Source organism: Tamandua tetradactyla, chromosome X, assembly GCF_023851605.1.
Source record: "Tamandua tetradactyla isolate mTamTet1 chromosome X, mTamTet1.pri, whole genome shotgun sequence".
NCBI lineage: Eukaryota > Metazoa > Chordata > Mammalia > Pilosa > Myrmecophagidae > Tamandua > Tamandua tetradactyla.
The window spans coordinates 18,779,569-18,803,285 of NC_135353.1; the positions used below are offsets into that span (position 1 = coordinate 18,779,569).

Below are 23,717 nucleotides of genomic sequence, written 5' to 3' on the forward strand. Positions count from 1 at the left end.
CTCTTCATGTAGATCTTTACATATCTTAAGATGTTTCTGTTTTGTTTTATTTTTCTCAATGTGGTCTAGATGATTTACTATTTCCATTTCTCTTAAAGATATGAACTTCTTCACACCTTAAACTTTGATGCTGTCCGCCGACGTATGAGTGTAATTGTGAAGACGCGAGCAGGTATATAATTCAAAAACTTAATTTTTTCCCCATTTGTAGGTTTAAATGTTGACAAATGATTTCATAACAAAAAAAAATCTCATGTGATAATGTAGGATTAGCTAGTCATGCAAAGCAGTATGTTTTGTATATATCTTCAGTGTTTATTTAATCACAGAGGTTCAGTTTGGCAAATTGTCAATGGCAGAAACCCTTTTTATATATTTTCTTGGAAATTGAACACCTGTACTCTTCTATCATGGGTGTGCAGACAGGAACTGAAAGGATGACTTTTTTAAGGTTGAAGGTACTGACCAGTAAGAGCTAAATGCAGCAGTCCAGTACAATTGGATGGTTGAGGTTACTAGCAGCAGAATCCTTGGGTAAATATAGATGCCAGTTACACATCCCTGACTTTCCCAATTCCCCTCCTGTTTTTAACTTCCTGGAAGTAGTTGAGTTAGAGGTGACTAAGGGCCAGACTTCTTGGAAGGAGCATTATGGTTGCATTCCAGCATGCTGGGCTAATTGTTTGGCAGACAGAAGCTTCCTTTTTGTAGGGGATTTGAGTACCATCATCTTAGGGCTCTCCCATTTCCTTGGGAGGCACCGTGGTAAGATAATATCTACTTGTATTCTACCAGGCCCATAGGAGAGCACTACTGCCTGTGTTCATGGGCTCTCAGGTACTCATGTGTGTGTGTGTGTCTGTGTGTGTGTTTTCTAAAAACAATATCCTTGATTTATTTCCCAATAATTTGGTTTTTGGCATTAACTCTGTTCCAAATTCCTTGATATGAGAATGCCTTGTGGGAGGATACACATAGACTCTTGGGTTAGCATGTTCAACTTCATTTATGCTTTATGGTGTGATTGCAAAGTCAAGAAATTGATTTTACTATGTGACCATAGAATTTGTTTTCTAACTTTTAAACACAATTTGAATCATGAAAAATAAAAAATAAAGTACCATTTTAAATACCCATTTGTCTTGTGTGTGCACATCCACATATGTGTTCTTCTGTAAAATGATTAGATGTCTAGGAAAATGGTCTGCCTGCAAAGAGCCCCAATCTCCATGCCACAGTTTTTAAATTGTTGAACTCTGCTCTTGTCTTCTAAAGGTAAAGCATCTTTCTCCATGCTTGTTTCAGTTTACTAAAGATTCCAGAATGCAATATACCAGAAATGGATTTGGTTTTATAAAGGAGATTTATTACGTTACAAGTGTACAGTTGTAAGACCATGAACAAGTCCAATTTAAGGCACCAAAAGAGTATACTTTATCAGAGAAAAGGCAGCTAGCATCTGGGGCCCCTTTGTCACATGGGAAGGTACATGGCGATGTATGCTGTCCTCCTTTCCTGGCTCTGGTTTCAAACAGCTCTTTCTCTCAGCATCTGTGGTCTTCACTTAGCTTGTCTGGGGCAAACTCCGGATTTTATCTCTTGGTGTAACATCTTCAAACGTCTGTGTACTGATTTCATCTTTCTGTGCTCTGTGTCACTTTTGACTCTTTCTCTCACTGTGAACTCTTTTAAAGACTCCAGTAAACAAATTAAGACCAACCTTGAATGGGCATGGCCACATCTCCATGGAAATAATCTAATCAGAAGGTTCCATCCACAATTGGGTGGGCTACATCTCCATGGAAACAATCTAATCAAGAGGTCCTACCCTACAATAGGTCTGCCCCCACAATATTGGGGTACATAACGGTTTCAAACCAGCACAGTACTCCACTATGAATACTTTCATGGCTGCAGGGACTGATCTAAAGCTGCACTTGTATGCTTTCTACAAAGCTATTCTTAAGTTTCCTGTAAAAACTGGTAAGCCAGTGTTTTTAAAGCTAACTTGTATAGTTTATTCAAAATGATTTCAACTTTTACGGCTTGAATTTTGTCCTTGATATCTATAGATGCCATATCTGCACTCTAGACCATGGCCAATGCCATTTTCAGAGATTCCAGATGCATCTCCTTGAGAAAAGCACGAGTCACTGTGAGGGCGTATATTTTAATAGAGGTGCATATTGTAAGCACTGGGTTAATTGTGTCCACACTGGTCTCATGAAGTAGTGAGTGTTCTTTTGACATACTGAAGCTTAAGATGTCTCATTCCACTTGGGTGAACATAACAAAGAAGGCTCAGGACACACAGCAACTGGATGAGGGAGGTTTGCCTTAATAGTTATCTGTTATTAAAATCCTAATACCAGCCCAGTCAAGATGGCAGAGTTGTAGCTTCAGGGCTCCAGTATGAACTGGCCAAAACATCTTTCTCAAAGCTCTAGAAAACAGTTAACAGACTGCAGTAACTGGGCAAACACCAAATCAAGAAAAGGTCAACTTAAAAATGGTAGAATCTCGTGGTGCCCTGTCTGGTCCCTCCCCCATCCCCTCACCAGCTTGGCACCTGCACTCCCAGAGCTGATCCTGGGTCCCAGTTCTGGGAGGAGCAGAGAGTGACCCTTGTGCAATAGTGGGAACATGCATGTCTGTCCTGATCAGTCTGGTGGTGGCCTGAGGGACTCACTGTCTTAGCCCTTGCCCTGCATGTAATGTTGGACACACAGAGCTCTTCTTTAGAATGCTAAATGCCCTCTTTAGAATGAGGGCAGTCAAGTCATGCTGCCTGGGTCAAGAGATTACTGGCTCTAGCACATACTGTGCAGTGCCCATGACCACAAAGAAACTGAAGAGGCATTTATATCTGTCAAAGTTGGGGATTCCCTAGGACCACAAACACCTTCCCCAGACAAGGACCAGGGAGGCCCTTATGATTTGGCCTGGAGCTGTTCTCTAAATTTATGAATAAACTTATTCTGAGGGAGAGCACTGTACAGGTTATTCTGCAAGGACTGGCAAAACTGTTTCTTTTTTTCCTCTTTTTTTTTTTTTCATCTCCTGGCATTCAAAGAAAGGCTTGTCATAACATTAGCTAGATACAGGCGTAAGGAACAGACACCTCAGATTCTAAATTCCAGTAATAATACTCTAAAATAGCAAAACATTCAGGTTTCAACAAATTCTTAGAAAACATGCAAAGAAGTAAGAAGTGATGACCCAGGCAAAGATTAAAGTATTAGAAAATATCATTGAGCAGGATCAGATCTGGGAATTCCAAAGGTTTAAGAAAAATGGTCCTAAATATGCTCAAAGAGCTCAAGGAAGACATGGTCAAAGAAAAGAAATCAGGAAAATAATAGGTGAACATGGAGAGAATATCAATAGGGAGATGAAAATTATGAAATGAAACTAAACATAGCTGAATACCGTATAGCAGAAATAAAAAATCCCCTAGATTGGAGTTGGCAGAATCAGTGAACTTGAAGATAAGACATTTGAAATCAGCCAGTCTGAGGAGCAGAAATGAAAAAGAATGAAGAAAAGTGAACAGAACTTGAGGAACCTGTGGGGCACCATCATCAGGTGTACCAATGTATACATCGTGGTAGTACCAGAAGGAGAAGAAAGAAAGGAGCAGAGAGATTATTCAAAGGAATAATGGCTGAAGACTTCCCATATTTAATGAAAGACATGCATATATACATCCAAGATACTCAGCAAACACCAAACAGGATAAACTGAAATAGTCCCACGCTAAGCTTAGTTATAACCAAACAATTGGATGGTAAAGTAGAGAATTCTGAAAGCCGCAAAAAGGAAACAATGTGTCACATACAAGGGAGCCACAATAAAATTAAAGTGCTGATTTCTTAACCAGAAAACTTGGAGGCAAGAAGGCAGTGGGATGGCATATTTAAAGTGCTAAAAACAAGTACTTGCCAGCGAGGAATTTTGTATCCTGTAGTACTGTGTTCCGAAAATGAGTGGGAGAAATCAGGACATTCTCAGATAAAGAAAAGCTTAAAGGACTTTGCTACTACTAGACCAGCCATACAAGAAATACTAAAGGGTGTTCTGCAGGTTGAAAGGAAAGGACACAAGACAACTTGCTGAAGCCACATGAAGAAATAAAGATCTCCAGTAAACAGAACATGGGTAAATATAAATGCCAGTACTACTGTGTTTTTAGTTTATAACTCCACTTTTTACCTCCTACAGGATCTAAAAGGCCAGTGCTCAAAATGCAATGGTTAAATCAATGGTTTGGGGCTCAAAAGGTATAAACATGTAATTTTAAAAATATTTTTTACTGAGACATATAATGCATATACAAAAAAAGGAATAAATTTTGTAGTACATTGTAACAAGTATTTATAGAACAAATTTCAGAGTTTGTATGGGTTATGGTTCCACAATTTCAGGATTTTCCTTCTAGCTCCTCCAAGACACTGGAGACTAAAAGAAATAGCAGTATAATGATTCAGCATTCATATTCAATTAAATATGTAATTTGTGACAAGAACTTCATAAAGGTGTGGGGACGGAGGGATACAGAAACATAGTTTGTGTATACTACTAAAGTTAGTTAATACCAAAGCAAACAAGGTTGTTATAGATTTAAGATGTTAAATTTAAGCTCCATGGTAAACCACAAAGAAAGTATGAGAGAATATGCAAATTTAGAGTCAGAAAGTAAGAGTACAGATTCCAGGTGGGACGGGGTAATGGGAATTTAATGCGAAATAAGTGTAGTGCTTCTATTTGGCATAAAGCAAAGGTTCTAGTAATGGTTGGTGGGTAGGTTGCTGCAAATTGTGAAAGTAATCAACTCCACTTAGTGGTATGCTTGGGAGGACATGGGGTGGGAAGGTTTATATTATATATATCTCCACAATTAAAAATAAGAAAGAGAAACTAAAAAGATAATGATAATAAAATACAATAAATGATACTGAATGAGATCTAAGAATGCAGGAGAAGAATTGTAAAAGGACTTTTTTAGTGCAATTTTAAAATTGCATTAAAAAGTATACAGTCAGTGGTTAACATTTTCATCATATAATTGTGTGCTCTTCATCAAATCGATTTTTGACATTTTCACTACTCCATAAGCAATAAAAATATGAAAAGTAAAAGTAAAAACAGAACACCCAAAACATCCCATAGCCCCCAACTCCCCCTATTGTTTATTTTTGTCTTTCTTACTCATTTGTCCATCCACTGCATAAAGAGAGTGTCAGTCACAAGGTTTTCACAATCAACGAACATATCTTAAAAGCTTTGTGGCTGATTGAATCATCTTCAAGAATCAAGGCTATTGGATTATAGTTAAACAGTTTCAGGGATTTCCCTCTAACTATTCCAGTATGCCCAAAACTGAATAGGGATATCTATATACTGCATAAGAATAGCCTCCAGAATGACCTCTCTGCTCTATTTGAAATCTATCAGCCAATGAAACTTTGTTTCATTTCTCTTCTCCCTATTGATCAAGAAGACTCTCTCACTTTCATGATAATCAAGGCCAGGTTTATCCCCAGGAATCAGGTCCCACATCCGGGAAGATTTATGACCCTGGAAGTCATGTTCCACATAGGAGGCAGGGCAGTGAGCTCACTTCCGAGTTGGCTTAGAGAGAGAGACCACATCTGAGCAACGAAAGAGGTTCTCTGGAGGTAATACTTAGGCATCATTATAAGTAGGCTTAGCTTCTCCTTTGCAGGAATAAATTTCGTAAGGCAAGCCCCAAGATCATGGTCTTGGCCTATTATATTGGTAGTCCCAATGCTTGCGAGGATATCAAGTCTTCCCCAGGTAGGGGAGTTTGATATTTCTCCCTTTTTCCCCCAGTCCCTCAAGTGGACTTCACAAATACCTTTTTATCTTCTGCCCTGATACCGTGGGATGTATCAGGGCATCCCACCAACCTGTACAAAGATCTCACTCCCTATTACAGGTTACATGTAATTATGATGTTCAAGTAAAATGACCATACCAAAAAAATGACCGTACAAGTTAAATTAGATAGTGTACTACAGAAAATATAAATATAAATTTATAAAATTTGCACCAAATAAACATCTCTTCCTTTGGGCTGAAGTTTTAAAATTTAATCCGTATCATCCCTTACCCTTTAGTCTGATTTGCCTTAGTCCTAACCAGATCAGCTTCATTCGTATCTCTAATTGAGGTCTGATCTATTTTTCAGTTTATTTTACAGTTGCTACATGGGGTGATGTTGACTTTCATAGCTGCAGAAGTCTAGCTCAGAGTCTTAGGTATTATACAGATACCCGAGTTTGAACAGAATGACCAGGTCATACACAAAGCGCTCAGCATCTCAGAATTTAGAAATAACAGTTATAACTCAGGAATAGATCTGACTGCTGTAAGAGCTTACAATCTAGGAACCTTTACAAAAAGCTTCCTCTAATAACCTGTGCTCTTGAATTCAATTCTCAGAGTTTGCATATTGTAGTTAGTTCACATTATTGAGGCATCATAATATCCGTCTTTTCATTCCTGGCTTACTTCACTCAACATACTGTCCTCAAGGTTCATTCACCTAGTTGCATGCCTCACATAAAAGGGCATTATTGGGGCATAAAAAGTGGAATATAACATGTAAGTTTTTTATCTGTTTTAAATATGAACTTGATAACTGCACTTGAGGTGATTACATAAGTGAATATCTTTGTACAAGTGTTCATGGAAGTATTTGGGGTACAATCTGCTCTCAGTTGTTCACAAAATAAATCAGATAGATGGATGGAGAAGAGGCAAAATGTTAAAATTGATGAATCTGGGTATCTGGGAGAGTGGGTGTATATTAGAGTTCTCTGGGTAGGGTTTGTATTATTTTTACCACTATCCTGTTTGTTTGGAATTATTTCAAAATAAAAAGTTTAGAAAAATTCTAATACCTGTTTAAAAATATTAAGTTGAATATTTTGCTTCTTTATTTTAGGGGACATACTGCTCTTTTGTAAAGGAGCAGACTCAGCTGTTTTTCCCAGGGTACAAAATCATGAAATAGAATTAACCAAAGCCCACGTGGAACGCAGTGCAGTGGTGAGCCTATACCTCCCACCCCCATAAGTAAACGGAAAATCATCATAGAAGACCATGTTTATGGGAGTGATTTTAAAATGGATTTTAGTTCATTTTTATTGTTATCTTTTGTATTGGGGCAATTGAAGAATATTACTTTACTTACTATTTTTTTAAAACCCTGAGGCAAGTTTCTGGTCAGGATTTGCAGCCTTGAAGACTTTTCAGGAATCTCTGTTTAATACTACTTCTATTTCTCCTACCCTCCCACCCCAAGGGCTATTACTTTTTTGTTCTAAACCTAATGGAATATTGCCTTTTTATTTGTAATCTGTTCCCTTTTTTCCCCCTAAATATGATTAAGAATTTCTCTTTAATCCAGATGGGTAAAGGAAGAATGTTTATTGAGAGCCTGTTTTGTTGATCTGAGTTGCCTAACCATAGCTTTACTACTTTCCTTCTAGGATGGGTATCGGACACTTTGTGTAGCCTTCAAAGAAGTTGCTCCAGATGATTATGAAAGAATTAACAGACAGCTCATAGAGGCGAAAATGGCCTTGCAAGACAGAGAAGAAAAAATGGAAAAGGTTTTTGATGATATTGAAATGAACATGAATTTAATTGGCGCTACTGCAGTGGAAGACAAGTAACTAGAAAATGATACTCTTATTTTAACGAGCAATAATTTAAGTGAGATCTGTCCAGGATTAATATTTCATTCTGAAGTTTTGAAATCTTTTGTTTGACTTTATTCTCTAATGGGACTTAAAGATTCATTTATTGAAACATTATGATGAGATTTTGAACGTGTGGGAATGATTTTTTAAGTTAAATACAAATGACTCACAAGAATGAATCAGCCATCACTTTGTTCTTTCAAATATTTATTAAGCCATCCATTCATTAATGCAGATATTTATTAGTCTTCCCTGATAGGGAGCTTTGTGCTAGAGGGCACCTTTGAGCTGGTATCTAGAAGAATGGGTAGGATTTTAACAGAAAAGAAATTTACGGTAGAGGGAACAACACAGGCACTTAATCTGACCTGATTTAACAAAGCAGAGCATGTTTCTGCATTCCTTAATATAGTTTACTTCATCCAGAATGAGCTCTGCCAGACATGATTACAGAGCTCCAGCACTGATATACCTGAAAGAAGAATTTTTAGACTCTAAATATTTTAAGCATTATAATTACAAATTATGAGATTTAACCAAACGAAAAATTAAATACATATGCTCAACCACATTAAGGCATTGAAATTCTAATGAAATGTAGTCTAATCTCATTGGTATTCCTTGGCCAGAAGGAGCCAAAAGGAAATAGTATTCTTTTCCAATCTTTGTTTTTCTGAATTATACTTCAATTATCATTCAAGATTGTTGCATTTTCCTATTCTTAATAGGATTCTTACTCCCCACTCTGAAGGAGTGGGGTTTGCTCATTCCCCTCAATGTCTGATTAGAATGTTTGGGGGCCTTTTTGTTCTGAAGCAGGGTAAGTATTTGAATGGTGAGGTAAATAATATAATGAAATATGCTTAAGTGCCAGTGAATAAGAACATTTGGTATGTCTCTGAACATTTTAGTTCAGAGTAGTGATTCTTAATTCTGCCATGGGATACCAGTTGTTTCAGGAGATGTAATGAAATTTTCCAAATCTCATTGTTTGAAATCCGCTTTTATAAGTAAAATTATGCCAGAGACAATGCTCTCAGAAGGAGTAGGGGATATAGAAGAAAACTACTATGATAAATTGTCAGGACTCCACAGTTGCTGCAAATCGTAAAAATTTTCTCTCTAACAAGCCTTCTTGCAGAATCCCTGCCCGTTATTTTAGAGGTTAACAGGGTTTCCTGTTTGTTCCCAGGCTGCAGGATCAAGCTGCTGAGACCATTGAAGCTCTGCATGCAGCAGGTCTGAAAGTCTGGGTGCTTACTGGGGATAAGATGGAGACAGCCAAATCCACATGCTATGCCTGCCGCCTTTTCCAAACCAGCACTGAACTCTTGGAACTAACCACAAAAACCATTGAAGAATGTGGAAGGAAAGAAGATCGATTGCATGAACTGTTGATAGAATATCGGAAGAAGTTGCTGCACGAATTTCCTAAGAGTACTAGAAGCCTTAAGAAGTAAGGAAGTTCATGAGTTTCTCATATTTAGACATTGATACCGGCATAAATCACAGTTGCGTATGCAGAAGGCTCCATTTTCTGTAATTTATCATTCTCTATTTGAGGTGTTTTATCCCTGCTAAGTTAAAAACCTTCCCTGAGGACATGGTTAATGACCCACTTGAGATTATTTGGCACTTTCCACCTCTCCCTTAACAAAGTTCGCTTAAAAGAAAACCCTGACTTTCTCAAGATTTAGATAAATAGCTGAATTGCTAAATGTTTAGGGCCTGGGTATTTTGCACTGATATTATGGCCTGGTCCATGTTAAGAGAAAAATACTCCTTTTCATAGTATCTTGAATGTTTTATAAAAAGAAATCTCTCTCTAACCATTTTTATGTACTTTGAGGTCTGGAGCCATTTCCTGTGTGGATTCTAATGCCCCAGAACTCCAGGGGAATCTAAATACTTGCTAATATGACCACTTTGACTTCAGTTTCAACTAGCTGCTTAGGAAGAACTTGTAGGACCTGAGGGTCTGAAGGAAAGGCACTGATCTACTAATTAAATGCCCAGAGATATATATTTCTTTACTTCTGTTGACCAAGGGTCAGCCTTGTCTAAACCATGCACAATTTGATTTTCTCTCTGAAATGCCACAGAATGTGCCTGTAATAGTGAAGCCCCAAGCAATAATTATTGACCATTTCTTGAGTACACTTCATTTTTGAGGTACAGTGTTAAGCGCTTTATATAATTACTCTCATGTAATCGTCACACCTATCCAGTGAGGCAGTTTTAATTTCTTCATTTTATAGTTAGGGAAACTGAGGCTCAGAAAAGTGAAGTAACTTGCTTGCAATCCCACAGCTAGGCAGAAGTGGGAGTCTTTCCAACTCCAAGGTCCATGCTTTGACAACACTGCTACATCTGTATCCCCATCTCTGGTGTTTATAAAGAGCTCTAAAAACAAATACCACACATTCGTGAGGCTATGGCCAATTCTTAAGCATCTGTTTGTTCCTCTTGTTTTGGACAGTAGTGAGAGGAACAGGTTTTTATTAATTGCCTATGATAAATGTTTCCTTCCTTTAGCCAAATGCTGTTTATAAAAGCAGTCCAAACTTGCATTTTGTTTGTGTGATCAGCAGCTCTGGGGCACTTTTGTAAAAGCCAAGGCTTTCAGAAAACTTAACTCGACATCATCATCATCATCATCATCATCATCATCATCATCACAGACTATCCCTTCTTCCTGGCTCATCTCTTTGGAGTTGGGTAAAGTCTTGCCTCCAGTTACATGGGCTTGAGACCCAGAATCACTTTTGCCAGCTTCTGCTCCTTTGCCATTTCCACATCACATCAGCCACCAAGCTTTATCCATGTGCTCTTTCTCACTAATAGTACCTCACCTCAGAATCCTATACATCATTCCTCGAATCCTTTAAACCCCTTTGTCCTTAGGTAAAATGCTGCCTATACCACACCCCACTTAGAAACCTTAGTGGTCCTTCATTATGCACAAAATTGAGTTGCACCAAAGGCCTCCAGCTCCCCTTTTGACAATAATTTCCTGAAACACCACAATATAAATCCTCTTCCCTTACCTCTTTCTGCCCTGTCTTTCAAGTCACGTTGCAGATAGCATACCTCTATAAAGAACCCACTGTTCTTTCCTGTGTGGAAAGAACATGGATAAAGCTTGATGGCTGATGTGATGTGGAAATGGCAAAGGAGTAGAAGCTAGGAAAGGTGATTCTGGGTTTCAAGCCCATATAACTGGAGGCAAGACTATACGCAACTCCAAAGAGATGAGCCAGAAGAAGGGATAGTCTGTGTTAATGAATTCCTGTGCATATTGTTCCAATCACTGGGCCATTAGCCATTTACTATCTTGTTTGGTTGAATATATTCTTTCATATATGTTTCTATCACACCAGGGAAATTTTCCGTTCTCCAAGGAAAGATTAATCAATAATTTGTATTCCTCCATAGGCCCAGCATGTAGTTAGCATTTACAAATATTGGTTGATTGATTATTGAGCTACTGTTCTGTGCACAGTTAAGTTAGCCCTGTGGGAAGGAAATCAAAGAAAGGGAATATGTGATTGATGCTTCTTTATGACTAAAGCATGCTCGTAAAATCAGGAAGAAGAGTATAACTAAGTATAAAATATTGCAGTGTTACCGGTATGACTAAAGGGCTATGGAATAAAGGAAATGATAAAAGGTAAAGGGCAGTCTCTAGAACAGCATCACTGTTATAACCAGGCATCTTGTTGGAAATGTAGACTCTCATGTCCCACCTGGAGCTATGAGTTGGAATATGCACTTTAACAAGATCTTCTGACAACCTAGGTAACTGAATCTATAATTTTGAAATCCTCCTGTGTCTGTTGTTTCTACTGCAGTGGTTCTCAAATTGCACTCAAAAATTCCTGAGCAAAAATTGAATAAGCATTGTGTTTTAATTTGCTAAAGCTGCTGGAATGTAAAATATCCAAAATGGATTGGCTCTTATAAAGGGGATTTATTAGGTTAAATATTTACAGTTCTAAGACCATGAAAATGTCCAAATTAAGGCATCCAGAGAAAGATACCTTGACTCTGAAGAATGGCATCCAGGGTTTCTCTGTCACATGAGAAGGTACATAGCAATATCTTCTGTCTTTCTCTCCTAGCCGCTGGTTTCAAATGGCTTTCTCAGCTTCTGTGGGTCTTTCTGGTTTCCCCTGGGGCATTCTCTTTCTGCATCTTCAAATGTCTGTCTAGGCATTAGCTCTCTGTATTAGTTCTGAACTCTCTCTGTGAGCTCTTTTTTTTAATGCAATTTTACTGAGATATAGTATATATTCACATACCATTTAATCATCCAAATCATACAGTCAGTGGTTCACAGTTCATCATGTAGCTGTGCATTCGTCATCACAGTCGATTTTTGAACATTTTTATTACTTCAAATAAAATAAAAATAAAAATAAAAGTGAGAAAGAATACCCAAAGCGTTTCATACCCCTCTCCCCCCTTATTATATTTTTGTCTTTATTTTCTTACTCATCTGTCTATTCACTGGATAAAGGGGGAGTGTCAGTCAAAAGCTTTTCACAATGACACAGTCACACCTTAAAAGCTCTATAGTTATTCAAACATCTTCAAGAATCAAGGCTACTGGATTACAGTTCAACAGTTTCATGTGTTTCCCTCTAGCTACTCAAATACACAAAAACTGAAAAGGGATATCTGTACACTGCATAAGAAAAACCTCCAGAATGACCTCTTGGCTCTATTTGAAATTTCACAGCCACTGAAACTTTATTTTGATTCATTTCTCTTCCCCCTTTTGATTAGGAAGGCTTTCTAACTCCTCTGATGCCAGGACCAGGTTTGTCGCCTGGAGCCAGGTCCCCCATTTCCAGGGAGATTTACATCCCTGGGAGTCATGTCCTTTGTAGAGGGAAGGGCAGTGAACTCATCTGGTGAGTTGGCCTAGAGAGAGAGACCACATCTGAGCAACAAAAGAAGTTCTCTGAGGGTGACTCTTAGGCATAGCTTTTCCTTTGCAGGAATACGTTTGATAAGGGCAATCCCCAAGATCAAGGGCCTGGCTCATCAAATTGGAAGTCCCCAATGCTTGCAAGAATATCAGGTCTTTCCCAGTGGGAAAGTTTAATATTTCCACATTTTTACCCAATCCCTCAAGGGGACTTTACACATACTTTTTAATCTTCTGGGATGTATCGGAGCATCCCACCAACCTGTCCAACCACAAGATCTCATTCCCTATTTGAGGTTCCATGTAATTATGGTATTCTCCATGAGCTCTTTTAAGGACTCCAGTAAACTAAGGCCTACCTTGAATGATTGGGACTACATCTCTATGGAAATAATGTAAATCAAAAGTTCCCATACATGGTAAGTCTGTACCCACAAGATTGAATTATAAAAATATGGCTTTTCTGGGGTACTAACAGTTTCAAAGCTATACACATTGTGATTTTTTCCTAATTGCAAAATAAAGGTTAATTGGATAACATTTTCTCAGTTCTAAGATTTTCCCCATATATATTTTTCTTAAATATTTGCTACCTGATACATGTGCCTTTCCTGGGGTACCTAATACCTCTTTGTCCTGGTTATGCATTAACTCACCTGGGGAACTTTTAAAAGATTCCTATGTCCTGATAGATACTTTGATTTAATTGATCTGGGGGTGGACTCCAGGCATAGGAAAAGTTTGAAGGTTATGCAGATTATTCTGATTGGAAGCCTAGAGTAAGAACCTCTACTAGTATAAAATGATACCCAATTTAGTATTTTTTAAAAACTTAAGATACATGTATCAGTATTATATTCTTTAATGAACATCATGAGTTACAGGTACTTCACATTTGAGAAACCATGTCTTATGGATAGATTTGATCACTTGAGCAGAAATATTAGGTAGAGTTCCTGTGGTTTGTTTATCCCATAGCCATTTTGTCTATTCCCTGTGTTAAGTTCTCAGATTCACTGATGATATGTCTTCATATCAGAGTTTGATCTGTAATCTTCAAGAGTATCCTTGAGTTTCTTATACCAAAGCCTGTTGCTCAACTGCTTCTATTTTTATACCTTTTAGAACTCAGTCATCTGTATGTGCATCTTTAGTCTCAGAGTTGTGATTGAAAGTCTCCATTGTGTCATTATTAGAGGCAGCTACAACTTAAGAATTTACTGTTTAAGGAGCCATTTTGTTGAGTCCTTTTATCTGGGACACTCCCCTTTGTAATTTAAGAAAAAAAAGCAGATCCTTTTTTTTTTTAACTTTTGTTTTGTATCATGTAACATATACAAAGCAAAGAAAGAAAAAAGTAATGGTTTTCAAAGCACTCTTCAACAAGTAGTTACAGGACAGATCCCAGAACTTGTCATGGGCTACCATAGCTTCCTCTCAGATTTTCCCTTCTACCTGCTCCAGAATATAGGAGGCTAGAAGGAATAAATATTTTTTTTATCATCACAATCTACTTTTTTTCTATTTTGTGAAAAATAACATATATACAAACAAAGCAATAAATTTCAAAGCACAGCACCACGATTAGGTGTAGAACATATTTCAGAGGTAAAAAACACATCTGAAATAGAAATGTTTAATAGACTTAAACGCAGCATTTTGTTTTTCTTTTTAGAGCCTGGACGGAACATCAGGAGTATGGATTAATCATCGATGGCTCCACATTGTCACTCATATTAAATTCTAGTCAAGATTCTAGCTCGAACAATTACAAAAGCATTTTCCTACAAGTTTGTATGAAATGTACTGCAGTCCTCTGCTGCCGGATGGCCCCATTACAGAAAGCCCAGGTAACTATGGATATTAATTAGTGTTCTATTCTGGATACTTCTGTGCCACACCGTGTATGAATGTTCAGGTTTACTTTTTCATTTGTTTTTTTCAAAGAGACTTTATTACCATCCAGCCTCTTATTCCATGGGTTCTTCCTCTTCGTTCAAACTCAGGAGTCTTTTCCCATTGTGCATTATACCTACGCTTTACATTGTTGTTCCCTTAAACTGGCTGTTCAATTCCTCACCTTTCAAACTTCTCTAATGAGTGCATGGCGTGTGCTGCCTCCATTGCACTGCTCTTGCCCCATACATTCTCTCTTCTCCTCTTACTGTTTGCCTGGAGAAGAGCAAGAACCCCCTTGCCCAATCCATTATGCTGCCTTCTGTTCTCCTCATTTCTCCATTACATTTGGCAGTATCAAGTACATCCTCCTTAAAATTCTCCTCCCTTGGTTTCTGTGGCAGTCCATGGCCCTGTTTTTCCTTTGGCAACCTAGTTGTCATTTTATTTTGTTTTATCCTCTGTCTTTTCCCTAATTATCAGTTTTCTCTAGGGCTAGGACTTTCTCAGTTTTTATTTTGTGGCTTTTCTCTCAGAATAAGGGCATCCATTTCTGTGACTCCCATCCATTTTTATCTGGCCCTGATTTTTCCTTGATGTTAAGACTCATATTTCTCTGTGTCTAATAGTCAGCTCCTTATGGATTCCCCACTGTCACATTTAATTATTGTGTCTAAGACAGATCTTAGAATTTTCTCCTTTAGGCCGGTTTGTTTTTCCCTTGTCTTCATGATTTTTCTGGTGCCATTTTTCTTTTGCTCTCTAAATCTCAAAGCTACTTTTTAATTTTTAAAAAAAAAATTTTGTAACAGCTTTATTGAGAGAGAATTCACATACTTTACAATTCACCTGTTTGAAGAGTCCCATTCAGTGGTTTCTAGTATATTCACAGAGTTGTGCATCCATCACCACTCTCAACTTCAGAACATTTCACCACTCCAAAAGGAAAGCCCCTACCCCTCAGCAGTTGTTCCCCATGCCCCTCAACTCCCCCAGACTGTGGCAACCACTCGTACGCCTTCTACTGCTGTGGATTTACCTATTCTGGACACTTAATATAAATGGAATCATGTAATACCTATTTCTTGGTGACTTTTCCTTTACTCTGCATCATGTCTTCAAGGTTCATCCATGTTGCAGCAGGAAGCAGAACTTCATTCCTTTTTAAGGCTGAATAATACTCCATTATATGGCTTATCACACTTTCCATTTGCATTCATCAGTTGGTGGATGGTTTCCACTCTTTGGGTTATTAGAAATAAGGCTGCTCTGAACACTGGTGTATGTGCTTTTGTTTGGGCACCTGTCTTCAGTTCTCCTGGTTGTATACCAAGCAGTGGAATTGTGGGGTCATATGGTAACTCCAAATGTAACATCAAAGCTACTTTTGACCCTTCCTCTCCCTCACTCCATGTGAAGTCACCAAGTCCTGTTGATCCAGCCATTTATCATAGCTCTCATTCTGGTACCATCTTTTTAAACCTTTCACTTCCAGGCTAATCCATGCCCTTATGACGTATCAGTTTGCTTTCCTCCTTCAGTCTATTTCCTGACACTCCCATATTAATCTTGTTCAGTCACTTATTTTTTCCATCTTAGATTCTTGCTCAAACATCTGTCTTTCCAGGCATTTCCCTTAGGATAAAGGGCAGATGACTCAGTGTAGCTACTTGAGGCTCACCCCTGTTCGACCTTATCTTTGTGTCCCTTATAAATCAATCTTCCATTCCTGATATTCTCCCACCCCCCTTTTGTGTTCCTTCCACATGTCATGCTCAGACCATCTTTGAAGCTTTTCTCATATCATTTCAGATTCTTTGAAGTCCTCTTGGCCTAACAGAAATTTCACTCATAATAAAACCCAGGTCAAGAGCCACCTCCCACATTGATCTACTTCACCCAGCTTCCTTGGACTCTCAGTGTCATACTTTTTCACTTCCATATATACTGTAGGTATTCTTTCATAAGTGTTTGTCTTGCTTCTTCCTAACATTCTTCAGCTATACTTCCTCTAGAGTAGGGGATGACTGTGTCTTTGATTTCTCCTTTACATATACTGTATCCTCTTACCACTGCCACTCCTCAACATACACACTGCCCATCCTAGTTTAGACCATTGCCTCAGCTCCCTTTGTAATCAGAGCCTTTTCTTTAATCTTCAGAACCTAGGTTATCCCCAGCTGGGTCATCAGTTCTGGCCAGAACAGTATTCATAGAAATCTGTTCCCTCAGTCAGAGGCTAGCCTTAGCAATATCTCTCTTTTTCCTACATTGAGTTCCTGCTACTAAAATTGCTTACCTGGGTTTTGACTACATTGCCTAGGCAAGTGTCTAACTTCCTGACCCCATGCTGCTTCTCCCACCTGGGATATGGAGCCCTTGTGGTTTAGTTCTCAGTCTAGTTTGTTTCTCTCACTGTTTCACTTCTTCCAGGATGTCACCTACTAATCAGTCATGTCTGTAGAGATGATGTGCAAGTCACTATAACCAGTCCAAACCTTTGGAGCTCTGGCCTTTAGAATCAAGCTACCTGCTAAACACCTCTTTTTTGTTGTCCTTATCACCCAAATCAGCCTTCTGTAGAGGCCCTACCATCATTTTCCTTTTCTGTTGCTATTTCTGTTATTGAGCTCACTGTACATCAAGGTTTCTAGATTCAAAGCCTTGAAATCTGCATCAATTTCTCCTATACTTTACTCTGCTAAGTAGTGTTGGTCATGAACTTCTGTTTTCCATTGCATTGTCTTTTCCATGTATTCCTTTCTTTCTGTTAATTTTCAGGCCCACACATTTAGCTGCTCATTGAATTCTACCTGTAACTAGTCCACCTAACTTCTCTCTCGGCCAATCATCTTGTTTTCCTACAGTTCATCCAGCACCCTGCTGCCACTTTTATAATATCATTCCCTTCTGATCTGGCCCTAGATGTATATGTTCAGGCCCCCTGTATGAGATCTCATTGATCTGGTCAGACCAGACTCATTATTTCCTGAACATGTGCTCTACTTACCTGCTTGTATACTTTGAATATGCCATTCACCTTCTTGGTATCTCCAGTCGGTCTCCTTCTCCCCTGTGCATTCAAATCTTAACATCTTCCTTCTTTAAAATCTTTCCTGGTCACTCTGACAGGTAATGTCCTCTCCCTTCTTTGACATCATAGGCCTTATTGTGTGGACAATTCAAATGACAATGTCATGTATTGCTTTCCATGAATATTGCATATTTTTATCTTGCATTGTTAATCTGGTCATCTAATTGTCTTGTATTTGTGCCCTATCTCTCTAGACCATTTATATGCATTTTAAGGCATGGAACCAAGCCTTATATCTTTTTGTATCCCTGCACATTGCTTTCCACAGTTTATTGCATGCAGTAATAGTTGATGAATAAATAGTTTTTGGTAAAATGATTTATTTTTCAGGAAAGCTATCTTAGAAGTTGACACTCTTAATCTAGACTCAGGACTTAGAAAAGAACTCCATGTTAACTTACTGGAATCCTTCATGTTTTTAGTTAAGGACCATATATCCTTTTGTCTTTCTACAAGGGCATGTTTTAATCTCTTTAATCTATTTGTTCATGCAGAAGCTTTCACCCTTGATAGTTTTATGGCCTTCTCTAGACATTCCATACCTGCACTCAATGTTTCTTGAGGTACAGATCAGTACTGCTCACAGCATAACAGATGCAGGTAGTTCACTACCCTTGGAGCCTATCAGAAAAAATTCATTTGGAGTTCTTTAATTTTTGTTTTTGATACTTTCACTTCAGATTATTTTGAAAAGAACCAAGTTAGAGGGTGGAATTGGAGGAATGATGGCATTTCACAGTAATGTCATTTTTGTGTTAAATGGATTTGGATGTGGTGTTTATTGTGCTATTGAATACAACTAAAACCGACTGAATTTTGTTCAAATCAAAGATTGTGGGGTGCCTTAGACACTTCATTTATGTTGAAAATGAATTTTATTTATGTTCACTGGTGAGCAGAATCACGAGGACAGAATTTTCGCAACTGAAATTTGTTTTATTAAAAGCTGCTGGATTCCAAGGGTTTTGAGGGGTGACACATTATCTAACACATGGGGGAGGAGAGGACAGCTGCCTACTCAATACACTTTCCACAAGTAACTCTGCCAGGAGAAGGCTTGGGAGAACTCTGATGCAGGAATCTTTTAACACTGGGTATGAACATGTTATTCAGTACCTCCCATGCACACAACACCGAACTAGATAGTACCATTCACACATCATGAAGAGATACTCAGGGTATAGTTACAGACTGTGTACCGATCTTCTGCATCTTTCCACAAATCTCGCCACCTTTAAATTGCCCCTCTTAAAATACAGCTACTTATAGGAGAGGTATTGGGCTGCGGGAGATTTAATAAAGATTAGTTGGTAACCACATTGGAGCAATAATTTAACATTAGACAAAATCCTAGGCGTAAGGGCCACGGTGTACCTAGGGCAGGTTAATGGTGTCAGCAGGGGAGAAGGAGCGAGAGGTGACCAAAAGCATTGTTCTGGGTCCCCCTCACCCCACTTTTTTTCTGATGGCCCTAAACCTGTAAATGCTACCCCAAATCAGTTTTCTGGCCTGCACTGGCACACACTTGACACCTGGTCTGAAAAGACACATAAAGTAAGGAAAAAAGAGGGAAATCTATTGAGCTCTGATATAGGTAGGAAGCAAAACCATGATAGTTCATACATGCACAGAACCAGAAACAGGTGGGTACAGGTGTTGCATTTGGAATAGCTGCATCTGAGAGTCCAAGCCTGTTGTACATATACACTCAAACTACCTGTTTGCCAAGCCGCCCTTTTCAAGTGTGAATGAGGCATGAACTCCAAATGTCATCCAATCTCACATTCTGCTTTGACCTTTTCTATACCTCTTTTGTATTTAATGTTTAGATTGTCAGAATGGTGAAGAATTTAAAAGGCAGCCCAATAACACTGTCGATAGGTGATGGTGCCAATGATGTTAGTATGATCTTGGAATCCCATGTGGGAATAGGTAAGAAACATTTAATGAGATGGCAGCTGTGAGATATCAGTATTGCTTTTAGGTAGAGTGGTTTCATACTCTAGAGAGATTGTTTTGGTTGCTCATCTTGAATTTGAAATGGCAAATGATAAATGTGAATTGGATGAAGAGCCTTATCTGATCATGAAAAATGGCTATTTCAATGTCCTATCCCTGCTGGGAATGTAGCGGTAAAAAGTTGGACAGTGTTTTTACAATGGCCAACCAAAGTGCATTTCTAAAACCTACTGGCAGCACAATTGACCATTTTGCTCGTGCTTGGACAGCATGCATGAAATTTACTTAATTTTTCCTCCCCTGGTCAGACTGCCTGCTTTTGTCATTATACTATTTCTTTTGAGATTAACTGTTTGGGGTGAAGAAATGATAATTGGTTGCCTCGTTTTCCACATAGCAATATTTATGAGTGTTTTAGGCTGTAGTGCTAAATTTCTTTGTTGACCTGTAACAACAGCTTTTCAATTACCTGTACCATTTTTTACCTGTCGGGCTGCTGTTTTGCAGCAAATCTTATACCCCAGCAAGGTGGGTTTTTTGGTGTATGAGGGTGGGTTGGGGTAAAGAATAGGGTATTAGTATCCTGGGAATTATTGTGCTACAATTTTAATTACCAAATTCTTTCCATTTGGAAGTAGCCCTATCTAGTGTGGAACTCTAAATTCTATTCATTAGTCATCCAGTGTGGAAATGGCCTAAATCTGTTTGAACTCAGGGTGTACTTTAGGCTATATACTCAGTTTCGTTCAGTGAAAGGACGTGACCATTTTCTCATTGTAACTTCTGAGTTTTGACCTCCTGAAACCAGAAAACCTAGGTTCCCGAGAGTTGCCTTAATAAAGCACCTAGTCTAGTGCCATGCTCAATTTAGCACTTAGTGTGTGCCTTAAAAAATTTACTTTTTTCCTTCAAGTCATTTTTGCCTTGTAAAGATTAAAATAATGATTCTATTTAATTGTTTTTTATTGGGTTGCAGATATGTAGTTAAAAATTACTCTTAGTTTTACATTTTATTGGTAAGTCTCAGTGTCACTGTTAAGAAAGCACTTTTTGGCTTAAAATAAAAAAGCTTAACTAATAAATTTGAGCCATAACATTTATGTGAGTTGAAATATTAAAATAACAAATCAGAGGCTGATTATTCTATAAAATACTTACCCTATAGAGATATTCTCTTTTTTAGGAATTAAAGGCAAAGAAGGTCGCCAAGCAGCCAGGAATAGTGATTATTCTGTTCCAAAGTTTAAACATTTGAAGAAACTGCTATTGGCTCATGGACATCTATATTATGTGAGAATAGCACACCTTGTACAATATTTCTTCTATAAGGTATGTGATAAAATATTTGAAACTTTCTTTGTCTTTCATGATCTTAGCATTTTTGAAGATTACTAGCTACTTTGTAGAATGTCCCTCCATTTGTATTTATCTAATGTTTGTTCATCATTAGATTCAGATTATGAATTGCTAGCATGCATACCACAGAACTGATGTTGTAACCATCTCTGTATTATATCAGGAGGCACATATTGTCAATAAGTATCATTAATGATAATGTTAACTCTGATACCTTGATTTCGATGGCATTTGGGGGCTCTTAAGACACCTCGGGTTTGCTTCATATAATTTCATCTGAAAAAAAGATTCTGCTACTAAAATAGATATTTTATTCTGTGAGTTAAAATCCCTTACTGTCAGTATTTTCTTGCTCAGATCATCCCAATTTTGGCTGTTGGGAGCCCCCACATCCTTTCAGCATATTCCCATCAGTTTTTGAAGATGTCCTTATTTTCTGGTACCACATGATGTTCCAGGCTCATCTTGTCTTTTTCCTAACCCAGCTCTGGATTCAGGCAGTTCTCCATTTCTTTTAGAATGGTATTTAGAAACTAAGATCTGTGTGCTAGTTGTGTTCCTTGCTGCTGGGCTGAAGTTGATTCTAGGACTTCTCAGTGGACAGAGCTAGAAAATATATACATAAATCTATTTATATCTATTTATATGTTGGACTGAAATCAATGGTATTGGTATGTAACCTCAGTTCATACGGATACCTTTGATTCCAGTCCAGCATCAGTGTTCAATCTAGCCTTTCCCTTTTCTTTATTTGTTGACTCCTTTCTCCATTGATGAGAAACCTCACTTTCATTATCCACAGCATTAATCCTAGTAAGTGCATAAAGTAGGGTCAGAATTGCTAATTCAATCCCTGTGAAAAACAAACTAACTTGAGTGCAGTATTTGTGTGCAGTTTTTCTTGTCTTTTTAGCCTTCAAGTAGGTAGTCAAAATAGTACTTTCCGAAGTTACTTTTTTTTTCTTTTCTACCACATCAGTGTGATTATGTAATTTATTTATAATACAGTTGGGTTAATTTGGTTTTGTTGGTGTTCCATTTTGGGCCCCCCTGCTCCAACCCTGATTGATTTTTTTTTTTTTTTGCATGGACAAGCACTGAAAAGCGAACCTGATTGATTTTAAATAAGTACTTATGTGAAACATTAACATGGTTCTGAAAGTTACAACTGTATCAAAAGATATACTCAGGGTAGCGTCATTCCATCTCAAATTGAGGTTTTCTAACATGTAGCTTAATGAGTTAATGCTTCAAATGAAATGAGAAATAGGGAAAAAAGTGACTTTTCTTAAATCCCTCATTTATTTATATGTAATTCCTTTTCAAAAGTGAAAATTTTGAAAATATCTGTCATTACATATAAGAATACCAACAAAGGCCCAGGAGGAAACAGCCTAATGAATACCAACTTTGAAAAAAAAAAAAAGAATACCAACAAAGAAAACAATGATAACCTATTATTATTATGTAGCCTTTTGATCTTTTTTCTGTGCGAATAAATGTGTTGTTTCTATGCAAATAAATGTAGTGTTTTTTCTCTTTAATACAATTTTATTGAGATTTATTCACACACCATATAATCCATCCACAGTATATAATCAGTAGTTCACAGTATCATCCCATAGTTGTACGTTCATCACTATGATCAATAAATATTGTTTTACTATACTACATATTGCTTATTTTTAAGTTTTAATTTTTTATTGAGGTTTTTAGTATATTCACTCATATGCAACCATCACCATTATCTAATTCCAGGACATTTCCCTTACCCCCAAAAGAATCCCTGTATTATTAGCAGTCAGCCCCAATATGTATTGTTTTGTACTTTTTTTTACTTAATATTTTACACACAGTTAAATATTTATCCTAATCCCCCATTATTGCATATTATTGTTTCCCTGATAATATCATGATTTTCCCACCAGACATTAGAGTACATATTAGACTGAGTCTTAGTGCCCATTATTGTCTACCAGGAAATAGAATTTAATTAGAGTCCTGTTTGTAGGTATACTATCAAGCATCTGTGCCAGTTTAAATGACTCAAGCAGTTATGGTATTAGAATTTCATACCCTATGTATCTCACAGGTGGGAAAGCTCAGCAACCACTTTTGTGTGTCGATCTTCTCTGATCAGCCCCAGTTCTTATTAACTCTATAGATTTTTTTCACTAAAGAGAAAATGTAGGTATAAACCCAGGTTCACAGTATTAACTGGTTTCCAGTCCGAACATAGTTAAGGAGGATGAGGGTGGTGTTAATGATAATGATAATACCCAGCTTGTAGAAGATGCTTTGTTGGTTGACCAGAGCATTTTTATTGTCTTATTTAATCCTCATAAATCCCCTGTGAGGTAAGTATCATCATGTCCCTTTAAAATATGAGGAAAGTGGGGCTCCAAGTAATTATGTGATTTGCCTTTGGTTTCCCCCCTCCCCCACCAAGAAGCGACAGAGTTTGGTCTCCACCATAGGCTTATTACCTCTAAACCCAGGACTCTTAACACCATGGACTCTATCAGGCCTTGCACTCAATCTAACAGCCCTGTGAGGGTATGGATAGTTACTCCCTCTTAAACTGCAGCTCCCACCCTCACTCCAGGGGGAGATCCTGTGAAGATGTGCCATTCAAATCTGCCTAGCAATCTGACCCTATTCCGGAGGCTTGTTTTGTCTCTTTAGGATTTGGGCCTGCAATTCAATCAGCTGCCACCAGATGGAAGGGACGCTATGTTAAGGAAACTAG

The 23,717-nt window shown here is 37.9% G+C and overlaps 1 protein-coding gene across 3 annotated transcripts in view; it reads left to right on the forward strand.

Moving 5' to 3' along the window:
• Positions 1-23,717, forward strand: part of ATP11C (ATPase phospholipid transporting 11C (ATP11C blood group)) — a 238,345-nt gene that overhangs the window by 174,351 nt on the left and 40,277 nt on the right. For all 3 annotated transcript variants that reach the window (XM_077146059.1, XM_077146061.1, XM_077146062.1), the window contains exons 16-22: positions 99-172; positions 6,971-7,074; positions 7,518-7,699; positions 8,923-9,186; positions 14,339-14,513; positions 19,483-19,585; positions 20,796-20,941. In XM_077146059.1, the coding sequence (XP_077002174.1) occupies positions 99-172; positions 6,971-7,074; positions 7,518-7,699; positions 8,923-9,186; positions 14,339-14,513; positions 19,483-19,585; positions 20,796-20,941 (1,048 nt within the window). The remainder of the gene's footprint in view (positions 1-98; positions 173-6,970; positions 7,075-7,517; positions 7,700-8,922; positions 9,187-14,338; positions 14,514-19,482; positions 19,586-20,795; positions 20,942-23,717) is intronic.